Source organism: Mobula birostris, chromosome 8, assembly GCF_030028105.1.
Source record: "Mobula birostris isolate sMobBir1 chromosome 8, sMobBir1.hap1, whole genome shotgun sequence".
Lineage (NCBI taxonomy): Eukaryota > Metazoa > Chordata > Chondrichthyes > Myliobatiformes > Myliobatidae > Mobula > Mobula birostris.
Window position 1 is genome coordinate 57,924,833 of NC_092377.1, and position 17,289 is coordinate 57,942,121.

The following is a 17,289-nucleotide window of genomic DNA, read 5'->3' on the forward strand; positions in this document are numbered from 1 at the left end:
GTTCCTCCAGTACATTGTAGCTCATATTCTGACACCTGCAGGCTCATGTCTCCAACTTTCTTAGGTATTGGTCTTAATTCCATGAGATCACTCCCATATGCAAGTCACAAGAATGTGGATTTAAGTTGTACTCAAAAAGTGAGAATACAATGGAATGTGATATAGCACCAACAATATTTTTGGCATGTTCAGTATTTTATCTTGTATTAAATGAATAAGAATGTGCTCTTGATGACACAGCCCACATTAGTCCCTAACAGTACTTCACACAGATTCTGTAGTCATTTACTACATTGCTATTTGTAAAAGCTACCCCTCCCTGACACCCCAGTGGGATGTCAGGGAGGGGTAGCACCTCTGGTGGGGGAACATGTCGTGTCCTTTTCAAGGCGGTTAGTCCACCTTTGGTCCCCACCTGGCACTCAGTTCTCACCTGTGGCTCCCTGTAGCTGTTTGCATGCGACAGCAGCCACACCCCCGACAATGGCTTCGACAAGCCGGCTAAACCAGGTGAGGATAGCCGACTGGTCTCAAACCCTCAGTGAGATAGGGAGTTGTCTATCCCAGCATGTGAAGACAGACTCCGGCGGATTGAGCGGACGAGACCAATGTGAGGTCCAACGGTCAAGAAGGCGGTCTCTGCAAGCGTCATGGAACATGTAGAGCAGGACAAGACACAGAAGACGTCCTCGTCATCCACTGTGCCTAGTCCCATCTCCAGCTGTCTTGACTCTGTCTTGCCACTGGATCCAGATGGGAATTGGGAAGACAGAGTGAGGTTGACGCTGCGCAACTCTTCCTCACTTAAATCTAAATCACGCGCTAGTCTTGACACCATCATATGATGGTGTCGAGGTTCTCATCGATGTCGACGATGGATGAACAACATTTGTAAATGCATGTTTTGAAGAAAATAAGTACCATTTCCAATATTAGAAGTGTTCCTATCATTTCCTTTAAGGAATGTTAGGCTGTTAAGGCCCTAAATAAATTAAGTGTATAGTTGTTTTGCTTTCCCTGCCAAAACAATCAAAAATCAATCCAATTACTCTACCCTTTCTCTTCAACCTAGTACCTTCCTCTGATTCAAATATTTTTTCCTTAAAATATACAAAATTCTTTACAACACCTATTTACTACGCCAAGTCCTTTCATATTCCAACAACTTCTACAAATAAACTTTGTCTTATAGCTCTGCTGATTTTCAGTGAACATTATGTGTTTTGATTAACACCAACCTTTGCATAACTATAAGAATCTGAGAATTCAACAGCTTTATGATAATTTAAAAAAATGATCTTGCACCCTGATTGGACTCAGGAAACAAGGCACAGCAAGGCCTCAACATTTAATCCTCACTCCCACCACACACTCCTCTGCACAAACCACCTCACCCTTTGGCCTCTGGACTAGGCCACAAGTGAAACTCTTTTTCCTTTTCCAATATTTTCTTTCTTTTCCAATATTTTAATTAGTATCTACATAGAAGAATACAGAGTACAAGAAAGTATATATAAAAGGTCAAAAAAGATTTTAAAAACTACCAATTACATTATATCTATTCATAATAACAATCTCATTACCCCATATTCATGTAAGTTAATCAACAGTTGAAATATACTAATTTATTACAAAATAAGATCTAACCATTACCAAGACCGAAGCTGTTTATTAAGGAGAAAAAAAAGGTAAAATACCTTCTCAGATAATAAAAATCAATAATAGACAACATCTGAATTTAAACAACGAATTGAAGGTTTTGAAAGTTTTGAAAATTATTCAGAAAAGGTCTCTACAATGATTGAAAGTCTTGACGAGATTCAGAAATTGAACAACAAATCTTCTCTAAATCTAAGCATGACATAACGTCGCATAACCATTGAGCATGAGTAGGAGGAAAACATCTTTCCATTTAAACAAAAGCGCCCTCCCAGCTATAAGAGAGCTAAAGGCCAAAATATGTAAATCAGATGTCTTCAGCTTGATATTTGTCCTGCAACAATACCGAATAGGGCTGTCAGAGGATTAGGCTTAAAACTGACTTTGAAAAGTAAAGAAAAAGTTTGAAAAACTTCCTTCCAATATTTTTCAAGACTTGGACAAGTCCAAAACATATGAATTAATGAAGCTTCTCCATTATTACATCTGTCACAGTAGGGAGATATATCTGAATAAAAACGAGAAAGCTTATCTTTAGTCGTATGGGCTCTATGTACCACCTTAAATTGTATGAGGGAATGGCGAGCACATAGGAAATATTAACCGGTTTAAAAATTTCATTCCAAGTTTCCTCAGATATTGATATCTGTAAATCTTGTTCCCAGAGATTCTTAATTTTGTCTAAAGGAACATTCCTTCTCTCCAGTAACATACCATAAATATTAGATATTGAATCATTATGAAAAGGTGTCAAATTAAAAATTACATCTAGTAAGTTCTTATCTGAGCATATAGGAAATGTGCATAATTGAGATCTTAGAAAGTCTCTGATTTGTAGATAACTAAAAAAGTTTTTTTTCTCAGAAGCTGCTTTTGAATTTTTAGCCAACTTGTTGCTTGGTTACCATTTCTCAAGGGTTATGGCTTGGTTTTAACTTACATTTTAATCCTTCCTTTAAGTAATATTAAAATGGACCAAACTATTAATTTACTTAGTTTTAATGTGAAAGGGTTAAATCACCCTGTTAAACGTAATAAGATTTTTGCTTATATTAGGAAATTTAAGGTCCCTATTATTTTCTTACAAGAAACTCACATACGCAAATATGATAATCCACATTTTTTTTAGCCATTGGAACAAACTTTGGTTTCATTCTTCTTTTCAGGCCAAATCATTACACTTGGGGAAGGCTCCGGGTCCAGATGGATTTTCTGGAGGATTTTATAAGGCTTTTTCTTCATTAATTATACTGTAGTTACACTTAAGTCTTTTTGAATTCTTTCAAATTGGGTAGTTTGCCTCAATCTTTTTATAAAGCCTCTATTTCACTTATCCTAAAAAAAGAACAAGGACCCAACTGAATGCTTTTCATACAGGCCAATTTCATTACTCAATGTTGATCCTAAATTCTTTCTAAAGTTCTGGCTCGTAGGATTGAAAATATTTTACCTTCTATTATTTCTGATGATCAGACGGGATTTATTAAAAACCGACATTCCCATTTTAATATATGCCATGTACTAAATGTTTTTTTCTCTCCTTCTCAGGAGATATCGGAATGTGTGATATCCTTAGATGCTGAGAAGGCCTTCGATTGGGTTGAATGAAATTATTTATTTAAAAACTTAGAAAAATTTAATTTTGGACCAGATTTTATTCAATGGATTAAATTACTTTATCTATCTCCTTCTGCTCGGGTTCTTACTAATTTTCAAAATTCCAAACCATTTAGACTTCACCGCGGAACTAGACAAGGCTGTCCGTTGAGTCCTTTGCTTCTTGATCTAGATTTAGAACCCCTTGCCATTGCTTTTCGAGAATCTAATGATATCTGTGGTATTTTAAGGAGAGGTATCACCCACAAAATCTCATTTTACGCTGATGATATTTTGCTTTTTATCTCTCATGTTGAGACCTCGCTACCTTGCATACTTTCTTTACTCTCCCGTTTTAGCCAGTTTTCAGGATATAAGCTGAACCTACATAAGAGTCAATTATTTCCTTTAAATAATTTGGTATATATTAATACTAATCCCCCTTTTAAAATTGTAAGGAATCAATTTACATATTTGGGTGTAACAGTCACTAAGAATTACAAACACCTGTTTAAAGAAAACTTTCTTACTTTATTGAACCATGTAAAAAGAATATCATTAAATTGGTCACCTATTTCAGTATCATTGATTGGACGAATTAATTCTATTAAAATGAATATTCTACCTAAATCTATATATCTTTTTCAGGCTTTACCCATTTTTATTCCTAAATCCTTTTTTGACTCTCTTGAATCTGTTTTATCCTCCTATATATGGAAAAATAAATGTCCTCGTTTAAATAAAGTTCATCTTCAAAAATCTAAAAGGTCTGGAGGTTTAGCCTTTACTAATTTTAGGTTTTATTACTGGGCAGTTAATATATGATATCTTATGTTTTGGCTATATTATATTAATCGTGTAGACTGTCCAGTATGGGTTTCTTTAGAAGCTAACTCTGTTAATAAATTTTCTATTATTTCTCTTCTTGGATCCTCACTTCCTTTATTTGTAAGTAAACTAACTGATAATCTAATAGTTAAACATAGTCTGAGGATCTGGATAAAATTTAGAAAACATTTTGGTTTATTAAGATTTTCCCTTTCAAGTCCCATTTATTCTAATTATTTTTTAAACCCTCCATGACTGATTTAGTTTTTAAAGAATGGGACAGGTTGGGTATTAAATGTTTTTGGGATCTGTTTGTTGGAGGATATCTTTTCTCATTTGAGCAATTATCATTGAGGACTGCGTGTCTTCATAATCTAAATATAAAAACTTTTTTTCCATTGTCAAAACTATTAGATATGATACTTCAAGACAAAATCATCAGAAATGCAGAGATTAAAAATACAAATGTTTGTAGAAAAGAGAAATTAATGTTTTAAAATACAAACAAATACATAATATATGAAACTAAGATCAATCAAAATAAAATCAATGACATGCTCAATCCAAGAACACCCAATAAAATGAATCGGATCTTTGGTCACACTTCAGACCTGGCTGGTTCAGGGTTACAGGCAGAATACCAAAATATCTGTGATGGATATACAGTGGGCCTGCTTAAGTTTGGATTTTAATTGCATGACTCAATATTGGATGCTTCCATCAGAAATGCCAGCCACAGCCAGCACAATTCAAGATGAGACAGGATCTTTAAATGTCATATTGAAAGCACTTTTCATTCTACTTACATATACTGCCTTTGCTCCACATGGAATAGATCCTTACTCTCCATGCTCTGTTCTAATAATGATTTGTTGTGCAGCATTAATGTCTGGATCTGGTCAAGCAAGTGTCGGTTTTCTTCCTCAAGATTCCCTTTTAATTGGCTCAGTAGCTGCACAAAATATAATAGTTTGAAAATTATAAGAGAACATTTCAGAAATATATCTTTTTCAGCATAGTTAAAATGATGGTTAAATTGAAAAGGTATTCCTGTGATGTTATTACAAAAATAATTTGACAATCCTCCACGATAACTTAAGAGTTTGCTCAAAGGCAAAAATTCAGAAAATACAAGCTTTTAAAATGTTTATATTTCAAAACTACAGTAATTTTACAACTGCAATCCTCAACAATGTTTACCACTGAGTGAAAGTCATAGTGAAAATACTTTCTTGAATGGGGGCAAGGGATAATGTGTGGTTCATAGTTTGATTGACATCCTTCTCTTTAATGAGCAAATAAACAATTTATGAAGTTTTGAGTATTGGGATCTTTTCTGGGGTATGGATGACCTATAAATGAATGATGAGTTGTACCCGAACTGCATGGCCGGGTGGGGGTTGGCAACATCCTCACATGGAAGTTTCTACTGCTACTTGGAATGGTTTAAACCTATGAGTAAATTTGCAGAACACAGAATGACAATGCAACAGGTGGGAAAACTGACATATGGAGAAAATAGAAACAGGCAAGTCCAGTGGAAAGAGTGCGCAGAAATAGGAAGAGAAGTATGAAATAGCTGGTAGTCTTAACTGTACTTACTTTAACGCTTGTAGCCTCAGAGATAAAATGAAGGAGCTGAGAAAGTGGACCAGCACATGGGATTAAGACACTGTTATAACCATGGAAACTCTCACTGTCCAGGGTATAGAATTTTCAGATGTGCAAAGGGAGAGTTCTAAAAAGGAAGGGGTGTTGGACTTCTGATCAAAGACAGCATTACAGCAGATATCCTGCGGATTATGATAGATATTCACTTCTTAGTTGATTGCTAATCTCGGCTTTCTCTAAACACTTGTAAAGTCAAAAACAGATATAAGTATATATTCCCAACTAACAGTTTGTTGAATTTCTGGTCATAAATATGAGTTAGTCTTCAATTCTTAAAATGTAAGTGTAAAGCAGTAATCAATTTGAAGTTAAAACAAAGTATTTTCCATAGACAACAGGAATTCTGCAGATGCTGGAAATTCAAGCAACACACATAAAAGTTGCTGGTGAACGCAGCAGGCCAGGCAGCATCTCTAGGAAGAGGTGCAGTCGACGTTTCAGGCTGAGACTGACGAAGGGTCTCGGCCTGAAACGTCAACTGCACCTCTTCCTAGAGATGCTGCCTGGCCTGCTGCGTTCACCAGCAACTTTTATGTGTGTTGCTATTTTCCATACAGCAGCTTTGTAGATGCTCTGTCAGTAGATGTACATGTTGGCTCACTACACCTGCTTTATTACTGCTGGAGATATGCAATATAAGACAATAGGTTGTTTAATTTGGCTTGTTTCACACAGGCAAGTTGTCTCTAAGTTGCTTAGTTCAGTGAAGCTTGCATACTAGATGGATAATATCATTTAGCAATAACTGATGTGTTTACATTTGAAAGGTTTATGGACTCAAGGATGTTGGCTTTACAGCATTGAGAACTGTGTCTCCAAGATGCTTTTTGACAGCTTGTGCTTAAAGGGTATCTGAGGAAATATATGAGTGTGAAGTTACCTGAGTGGTAGAAAAAAGTGATAAAGGTAGACCATAAGACATTGGAGCAGAATTAGGCCATCTGGCCCATTGAATTTGCTCCACCACTTAACTTTTTTTTTTATCTCCTCCTCAACCCTAGTTCCAGGCCTTCTCCCTGTAACCTTTGATGCCATGTCCAATCAAGAACCTATCAATCTCTGCCTTAAATACACCCAACAACCTGGCCTCCACAGTTGCAATGTGGCAACAAATTCCACAAATTCACCACCCTTTGGCTAAAGAAATTTCTCTGCATTTCTGTTTTGAAAGGGCACACCTCTATCCTGAGGCGGTGCCGTCTTGTCCTAGACTTCCCCAGATGGGAAACATCCTTTCCACATCTACTCTGTCTAGGCCTTTCAACATTCAAAAGGTTTTAGTAAGATCCCCCCTCATCCTTCTGAATTCCCAGAGCCATCAAATGTTCCTCGTATGATAACCTTTTCATTAATGGATTTATCCTTGTGAACCTCCTCTGAGCCCTCTCCAATGCCAGCACATCTTTTCTATGATAAGGGGCCCAAAACTGTTCACAATACTCAAGGTGAGGCCTCACCAGTGCCATATAAAGACTCAGCATCACATCCTTGCTCTTGTATTCTAGACCTCTTGAAATGAATGCTAACATGGCATTTGCCTTCCTCACCACTGACTCAATCTGCAAGTTAACCTTCAGGAGGTTCTGCACAAGGACTCCCAAGACTCTCAGCATCTCAAATTCCCAGATTTTCTCCCTGTTTAGAAAATAGTCCACATATTTATTTCTACTAACAAAGTGTATGACCATGCATTTTCCAACACTGTATTTCATTTGCCACTTCCTTGCCCATTCTCCTAATCTGTCCACGTCCTTCTGCATCCTACCTTTTTCCTCAAACTACCTGCTCCTCCATCAATCTTCATATCATCTGCAAACTTGGCAACAAAGCCATCTATTCCATCATCTAAATCATTTATATACAGCATAAAAAGAAGTGGCCCCAACACCGACCTCTGCAGAACACCTCTAGTCACTGGCAGCCAACTAGAAAAGGATCATTTTATTCCCACTCACTGGCCCCTATCAAGCAGCCAAAGCTCTAACCATGTTAATAAATTTCCTGTAATAGCATGGGCTCTTAACTTGGTAAACAACCTCAGGTGTGGCACCTTGTCAAAGGCCTTCTGAAAGTCCAAATATACAACATCCACTGCATCCCCTTTATCTATCCGACATGTAATCTCCTCAAAGAATTCCAACAGGTTCGTCAGGCAGGATTTCCCCTGAAGGAACATGCTGACTTTGTACTATCTTGTCCTGTGTCACCAAGTACTTCATCACCTCATCCTTAACAGTTGACTCTAACATCTTCCCAACCACTGAGGTCAGGCTAACTGGTCTATAATTTCTTTTCTGCTGACTTGCTCCTTTCTTGAAGAGTGGAGTGACATTTGCAATTTTCCAGTCCCCTGGCACCATGCCAGCCTGCAATAATTTCTGAAAGATCATTTCTAATGCCACCACAATCTCTAAAGCTACTTCTTTCAGAACCCTAGGGTGCAGTTCCTCTGGTCCGGGTGACTTATGAACCTTTAAGTCTTCCAGCTTTTTGAGCACCTTCTCTCTTGTAACAGTAACTGCACCCACTTCTCTTTTTTCACACACTACAACATCAGGCATACTGCTAGTGTCTTACACAGTGAAGACTGGTGCAAAATATTCATTTAGTTCATCAGTCATCTCCTTGTTCCCAGTTATTATTTCTCCTGCCTCATTTTCTAGCGGTCTTAAATCCATTCTCATTTCTCTTTTATTTTTAACATACTTGAAAAAACTTTTACTATTCACTGTGATATTACTTGCTAGCTTGGTTTCATATTTCATCTTTTCCCTTCTAATGATCTTTTTAGTTGCTCTCTGTAAGTTTTTAAAAACTTCCCAATCCTCTATCTTCCCACTATTTTTTGCTTTGTTTTATGCCCTTTCTTTTGCTTTTACAATAGCTTTAACTTCCTTGTCAGCCACGGTTGTACTATTTTGCCATTTGAATATTTCTTCATTTTTGGAATACACATGTCCTGCATCCTCCTCATTTTTCCCAGAAATGCATGCCATTGCTGCCCTGCTGACATCCCTGCCAGCAGCTCCTTCCAATCTACTTTGGCCAACTCCTCTCTCATACCACTGTAATTTCCCTTCATCATCATCATCATCAGGTGCCATGCCCAATTTGAGCTTTGACTGCCATGGCCCACATACTCCTGTTTCAGGTTAAGTGGATCAATTCATTGGTATTCATTTCCAGTTCTCTGGCAGCTGTCTCCATCATCATTTGTCCTTGTCTTCCTCTTGCTTTCTTCCCTTCAATCTTTCCCATAATTACTGTGCATTCTAACTCCTCTTTCCTAATCACATGTCCAATGAAGTTACATTGCCTTTTCATGATCTCATACATTATTTCTCTTTTTGTGTTTGCTCTGTTTATGACATCATTTGATATTTGTTTCATCCATGATATTCTTTGCATCCTCCTCAAAAACCACACGATATTGGGGGTATGGTATTGATGTGGATAGAGAATTGGTTGGCGAACAGGAAGCAAAGAGTGGGAATAAATGGGACCTTTTCAGAATGGCAGGCAGTGACTAGTGGGGTACTGCAAGGCTCAGTGCTGGGACCCCAGTTGTTTACAATATATATTAATGACTTAGACAAGGGATTTAAATGCAGCATCTCCAAGTTTGTGGATGACACGAAGCTGGGCGGATGCTAAGAGGATGCAAGGTGACTTGGATAGGTTGGGTGAGTGGGCGAATTCAAGACAGATGCAATTTAATGTGGATAAATAGTCATAGTCATACTTTATTGATCCCAGGGGGAAATTGGTTTTTGTTACAGTTGCACCATAAATAATAAATAGTAATAGAACCATAAATAGTTAAATAGTAATATGTAAATTATGCCAGTAAATTATGAAATAAGTCCAGGACCAGCCTATCGGCACAGGGTGTCTGACCCTCCAAGGGAGGAGTTGTAAAGTTTGATGGCCACAGGCAGGAATGACTTCCTATGACGCTCTGTGCTGCATCTTGGAGGAATGAGTCTCTGGCTGAATGTACTCCTGTGCCCACCCAGTACATTATGTAGTAGATGGGAGACATTGCCCAAGATGGCATGCAACTTAGACAGCATCCTCTTTTCCGACACCACCGTGAGAGAGTCCAGTTCCATCCCCACAACATCACTGGCCTTACGAGTAAGTTTGTTGATTCTGTTGATGTCTGCTACCCTCAGCCTGCTGCCCCAGCACACAACAGCAAACACGATAGCACTGGCCACCACAGACTCGTAGAACATCCTCAGCATCGTCCGGCAGATGTTAAAGGACCTCAGTCTCCTCAGGAAATAGAGACGGCTCTGACCCTTCTTGTAGACAGCCTCAGTGTTCTTTGACCAGTCCAATTTACTGTCAATTCGTATCCCCAGGTATTTGTAATCCTCCACCATGTCCACACTGACCCCCTGGATGGAAACAGGGGTCACCGGTACCTTAGCTCTCCTCAAGTCTACCACCAGCTCCTTAGTCTTTTTCACATTAAGCTGCAGATAATTCTGCTCACACCATGTGACAAAGTTTCCTACTGTAGCCCTGTACTCAACCTCATCTCCCTTGCTGATGCATCCAACTATGGCAGAGTCATCCGAAAACTTCTGAGGATGACAAGACTCTGTGCAGTAGTTGAAGTCCGAGGTGTAAATGGTGAAGAGAAAGGGAGACAAGACAGTCCCCTGTGGAGCCCCAGTGCTGCTGATCACTCTGTCGGACACACAGTGTTGCAAGCACACGTACTGTGGTCTGCCAGTCAGGTAATCAAGAATCCATGACACCAGGGGAGCATCCACCTGCATCGCTGTCAGCTTCTCCCCCAGCAGAGCAGGGTGGATGGTGTTGAACGCACTGGAGAAGTCAAAAAACATGACCCTCACAGTGCTGGCTGGCTTGTCCAGGTGGGCGTAGACACACTTCAGCAGGTAGACGATGGCATCCTCACAACTCCAAGTCAGGGCTGGTAAGCGAACTGGAGGGGATCTAAGTGTGGCCTGACCATAGGCCGCAGCAGCTCCAGAACAAGTCTCTCCAGGGTCTTCATGATGTGGGAGGTCAATGCCACTGGTCTGTAGTCATTGAGGCCGCTGGGGCGCGGCGTCTTCGGTACAGGCACAAGGCAGGACGTCACAGGAACCCTCCGGAGCCTCAGGCTCAGGTTGAATACATGGCGAAGTACTCCACATAGCTGAGGGGCACAGGCTTTGAGCACCCTGGTACTGACACCATTCGGTCCTGCAGCCTTGCTTGGGTTGAGACGTTTCAACTGTCTTCTCACCTTCTCATCTAAATGTGAGGTTATCCACTTTGGTGGCAAGAACAGGAAAACAGATTGTTATCTGAATGGTTAGGAAATTAGGAAAAGGGGAGGTGCAACGAGACCTGGGTGTCATTGTACACCAGTCATTGAAAGTGGGCATGCAGGTACAGCAGACGGTGAAAAAGGCGAATGGTATGCTGGCATTCATAGCAAGAGGATTTGAGTACAGGAGCAGGGAGGTTCTACTGCAGTTGTACTAGGCCTTGGTGAGACCACACCTGGAGTATTGTGTGCAGTTTTGGTCCCCTAACCTGAGGAAAGACATTCTTGCCATAGAGGGAGTACAAAGAAGGTTCACCAGATTGATTCCTGGGATGGCAGGCCTTTCATATGAAGAAAGAGTGGATCGACTAGGCTTATACTCGCTGGAATTTAGAAGATTGAGGGGGGATCTTATTGAAACGTATAAAACCCTAAAGGGATTGGACAGGCTAGATGCAGGAAGTTTGTTCCCGATGTTGGGGAAGTCCAAAACGAGGGGTCACAGTTTAAAGATAAAGGGGAAGCCTTTTAGGACTGAGATGAGGAAAAACTTCTTCACACAGAGAGTGGTGAATCTGTGGAATTCTCTGCCACAGGAAACAGTTGAGGCCAGTTCATTGGCTATATTTAAGATGGAGTTAGATATGGCCCTTGTGGCTAAAGGGATCAGCGGGTATGGAGAGAAGCCAGGTACAGGGTTCTGAGTTGGATGATCAGCCATGATCATACTGAATGACGGTGCAGGCTTGAAGGGCCGAATGGCCTACTCCTGCACCTATTTTCTATATTTCTATCTCTGCGCTACAATTCGTTTCCTCATGTTACTAGATATTGTCCAACATTCTGAGCCAAATCAAACCGGGCATAGAAGACTTTCAACTTCTCAGGGAGTGAAGTATCCTGGTCACTGATGTGCAGGGTAGACTTGTAGTCTGTAATCCTCTGAATTCCCTGCTACATGCACCACAAGTCTCTGGAATCACAGAAGTGGCCGTAAATTCTCTGAGAATGCTCCCATTTCACAGTTCTGGTGGAGCAGGAAAGCACAGTTCTTGCTTCCCTGAGAGTTCACGCATCCCCTGATCTACGCATGTTGAATTTTATGAGCAGTAGCTTGATGACGGTTGGGGATCCCCTGCAGGTCAGAATCAACCCTACCGAGCGAAGCATCTTCAGAATTGTCTTGAAGATCCTCTTGATGCTGTTGTTGTGTGATACATTTTGTGAGTTTGACCATGGTTTTCTTAGTAAGTAGCAACGGTGGTTTGCTATTGCCTACTGTCAGGCAAACAAAAGAAATTGCCATTTCTCTTCTCAAATGTTCATCCACCTATACTATAGCCATTGACATTTGAGGTCGTAGCTCATCCGCCTTCTCCGTCATAAGTTCAGTTACTGAACCTGCCGGATCTGCCGTTGGCCTTCGCTCGTATCCGGAGCAGGAACCCTTGCTGGTGCTACCGTTCTGGGTCAGAGCAGCCCTGGGAGCAATGAATGACTAAGTGGTAACTCCACTTTCCCCAAACCTCTGAAAGTCCCCAATCAGAGCCTCATCACCGGTTGCAGTTTAGAGTCATACCCAGAACTGTGTAATTTCCCTTACTCCATTGAAATACAGCTACATCAGACTTTACTTTCTCCCTATCAAATTTCAAGTTGAACACAATCATATTCTGATAACTAGTTCCTAAGGCTTCTTTTACCTTAAGCTCTCTAATTACATAACACCCAATATATAGCTGATTCCTAGTACGCTCAATGATAAACTGCTCTAAAAAGCTATCTCTTACGTATTCAACAAACTCACTCTCTTGAGATCTATTAGCAACCTGATTTTTTTCCCAATCGAACTGCATGTTAAATTCTCCCATGACTACCATAACATTGCCCTTTTGACTCGCCTTTTCTATTTCCTATTGTAACCTGGTTTACCTCCCAGCCACTGTTGGAAGGCCTGTATATAACTGTCATCAACTTCCTTTTAACCCTGCAGTTTCTTAACTCAACCCACAGGATTCAACGTCTTCTGATCCTATGTCACATTTTTCTACTGATTTGATACCATTCTTTACCAGTAGAGTACACCACCTCCTCTGCCTACCTTCCTATCCCTCTGATATAACATGTAACCTTGAACATTCAGCTCCCAACTACAACCATCCTTCGGCCACGATTTAGTGATGATCACAACACCATACCACCATCTACATCAAATGTAGAGTTCAGTTCAGGCTTATTAGTGATAGGGTAAGGAACATTAAGAAACATTAAAGAAACGTGGGGTGAAATAGAATCCATAGCTCCATCTTCAGTTTCTGCGACCGATGTATTACTCACCTACATAGTGGTATGTCTTATTAGTTTATAGGAATTGTACCTGTGTTTTGGAAATCCTTTGTGTTTAGAAATGGTTTGTAATTTGGAAATATTTAAGATAGAAATCCTCTGTGAGTATTAAATGTGTTTTAAGAGTGTTGTTAGAACTTAAGCGTGTATCACAGAGGGTATTTTCATTATCACAGGTGATTTTAACCAAGCGAACCTAAAAACAGACCTACCTAAATTCCACCAGCATCTTGATTTTGCTACCAGAGGTGAAAATACATTAGACCTGGGTTTATACTAATAGACCACGTGCCAATAAAGCAGTTCCTCGACCCCACATTGGACTCTCTGATCACTTATCTGTTATGCTAATTCCAGCATAAAAACAGGCCAAACCAGATCTAAAGATGGTGAAAACCTGGCCTGCAGGACTGCTTTGATAATACGAATGTTCAGGGAGGCTGCTACCTATGGCAACCATGTTAATGTCAAGGACTATGTGGATTCTGTGACCAACTACATACAGAAATATACTGAGGGTGTTACCATCATGAAACACATCTGGGTGAGGTCTCAAACCCTCCGTGAGATAGGGAGTTGTCTATCCCAGCATGTGAAGACAGACTCCGGTGGATTGAGAAGACGAGACCAATGGAAGGTCTAACGGTCAAAAAGGCGGTCTCTGCAAGCATCGTGGAACGCGTAGAGCACAAGACACAGAAGATGTCCTGGTCATCCACTGTGCCTAGTCCCATCTCCAGCCATCTCAACTGTCTTGCCACTGGATCCAGTTGGGAACTGGGAAGAGACAGTGAGACTGATGCTGTGCAACTCTCCCTCACTTAAATCCAAATCATGCGCTACTCTCGACACCATCATAATGGTGTCGAGATCCTCATAGACGCTGACAATGAACAAACACACATCACTCAAATCAATCCACTGATGGTGCAATAGCCTCTGCCCTCCACTCTGTCCTGTCCCACATGGAAAATGGGGTCTCATATAGCAGCCTTCAGTTCAGCATTCAGCACCATCATACTCCAGAAACTGGTCCGAAAACTGTCTTGCTGGATCTCAACACCTCTCTCTGCAACTGGATACTGGACTTATTAACAGTAAGGCCACAGTCAGTCCACGTGGGCAGCAACATCTCTAGTCCCATTATGCTGAGCACTGGCCCTTCCCAAGTCTGTGTGTTCAGCTTACTGCTGTTCACAGTGCTGGGCATGATTAGGTCGCAGGATCTAGCTCAAACCGGGTCATCAAATTTGCAGATGACGCAACGTTGGTTGGCCTTATCAAGTATGATGACATGACGAAGTATAGAGAGGAAATGGAGCCGAAGGTGGATCAGCGTAAGAAGAACAACCTAAGCCTGAACATGGAGAAGACAAAGGAAATCACTGTGAACTTCAGGAAGGTGCAGATGAACCATCTCCCTCTCATGGCTCCTCCATAGAGAGGGTAAGTGCACTAAGTTCCTGGGAGTTCACATGATGGATGACCTCACCTGGTCCCTTAATATTACCTCTCTGAACAAGAGGGCACAGCAGCACCTACACTTCCTAAGAAGATTCAGGCAAGCAAGGCTCCCCCCACCACCATCTTAACAGGAGTACCACTGAGAGCGTCCTGACAAGTTGCATCTCCATCTGGTATGGGAGCAGTCAAGCATCGGATCAGAAGTCTCTAAAAAGGACTGAGAGAAGGTCAAAGGGGTCTCCATTAGGGACGTTTATCAGGAGTGTTGCATACACAGTGCCCTTAGTATTAAGGATCCCATCCATACAACCAGCATCCTCTTTTACTTTCTATCATCAGGCTCCTGAACTCCCTGCTGCATCATATTCAAAGTGTCACTAGTTAATCTGTTCCAGTAATACTAATGCACTTTAGTTTGTTATTTATGTGTGATTCATCTGTAGATTTTATCTTTACCTTCATAAGTTATCGTATGTGTTATGTGTTCTACTGTGTTTACACCCTGGTTTGGAGAAACGTCTTGTTTCTATATACATTATATATAAATGTACCTATTTAAATGACAATAAATTTGACTTGGTAAACGAACTCTGTTTTAAGTTACTTTGTTACCTGGACCTACCACTTGAATAGTGGGAATTGGTAGCTAAACTCGCTGTGGAGAATAAACAGGGAAGTAAACTAGACTTCAAAGATTGGTAGTTGCAGTATAATCTTCTTTTAGTGAGAGCACTCCTGGCTATTTGTATCTGATAGAGTTTAAGGCCTTAATTTGAGTTTGGAACTTTGCAGTCAGCAAACCCAACACCATAACAGGATCAACTAATGGGAGGCTATATGGGTAGATTTGGAGACAAGAAATGAGCAGTTACATTGATAGGGTAACTGTAGGCCTCCCATTAGTCACTGGGAATTAGATCAGGTCAGTATGCAGTTCACAATAGGGTGTAAAAAGAATAGGATTGTAGAAGTAGGGGATTTAAACTTCAAGAATATACACTGGGATTTGTCCCCATAGAAGGGGCTTATATGGGGAACAATTTATAAATTACATTTAGGAGGGATTTCTGAAGCAGTGTGTGTAGAGTCCATATAGGAAGGAGGCTATACTTGAGCCTGTCTGAAGGAATGAGGATGGACAAGTCATTGAAATGTTTGTAGGGAAAACTTTGGGAACACTGTCCAAATATCCAAAGTCTCAAGGTGATAGTGGAAAGAGGAACGGTTGGCCCTCGGGTTAGGGTCCTAAACTGGGTGTTGGTGAGCAGTGGCAAAAGAGGAAAATAACATCTGATAAGTGGAAGGTGCTTAAAAGATAGTAAGAGTTCAAAGTAATCATGCTCCAATAAGGGTCAGAGGCAAAGATAGTAGATTCAGAAAACTTTGATTAACAAAGAATAGTGAAGGTTTTTGCAAAGAAAAAAAAAGAAAGCATTTATCAGGTATAGGAAATGGCTATCAAAAAAGCACTTGAGGTTGCACTTCAACAGGGCTGGAGTCAATGTCTTCAGGTGGTAATCAATTAGTATTGTGGAAAAGAATTTCAATATGAAATGAGGTAGAAAACCTGAAGGAAACGTTAAAGGGAAAAAAAAAGACAGGATCTTTAAATAATAGATGAGCTGCCCAAGTCTGACTGTCACCTGTGTTTAGACAATGCTGTTTCATCAACAGTTAATTAGGATTCAGCTCTGCCCAGTACAGGTTATTTCATACAATAAAAGACTGGTTTGCCCCAGATGGCTTTGACAGACAATGAGGTACTAGCTTCAGGATCATCAGCTGTTATAATAGTCAAATAGTTTGTCAATGCAGCTGAGGAACACAATAATATGTCTTAAAATTCATTTAAGAAAGCAGTTTATCTTTTTACATCAGTTAATTATGTGAACGTAAATAATTTAATTAATTTTTTTATAAACTGATGGTTTTTTTAATCAATTTCTGATCATCAGGGATAGTCAGAATGGCTCTGTGCTGGCAATATCTATCAGACAGAGATAAGGGCCATCTGTGAACAATTCTACTTTATGACATCTTCAGCCTGTCATGGCTCATGGATTGCTCCACCTTGTGGCACAGTGATGCCAGACCAAGTCAAATATGATCTGGCCAAATAATATATATACACAGGCTCAAAATAATTCTGATTTGGCCCTAAGCAATTCAATCAATTTCTTAAGTCTGTACTACTTAGTATGTATTCAACTATTTTAAATGAAAATGTACTCCTACTGATGTATTATTTTCAGGCACCAACTTTCAGAGGAAGATTTGAAGTTAACAAAGAATGAGAACAAATTTTAAATGAAAGAGTCAATAAAAAGATGCATTAACTTTGTTATAACAGTTGTGAGTATTTTGCACAGTTTGTCATCACTATTCTGGCAAGCAGGAAGTTAACAATATAGGGCAAATTAATAACTAGAACAGTA

At 40.1% G+C, this 17,289-nt stretch overlaps 1 protein-coding gene across 16 annotated transcripts in view; it reads right to left on the reverse strand.

The window, feature by feature from the left end:
- Positions 1–17,289, reverse strand: part of LOC140201331 (girdin-like) — a 279,872-nt gene that overhangs the window by 62,515 nt on the left and 200,068 nt on the right. For all 16 annotated transcript variants that reach the window (XM_072265254.1, XM_072265249.1, XM_072265248.1 and 13 more), the window contains one exon: positions 4,890–5,035. In XM_072265254.1, the coding sequence (XP_072121355.1) occupies positions 4,890–5,035 (146 nt within the window). The remainder of the gene's footprint in view (positions 1–4,889; positions 5,036–17,289) is intronic.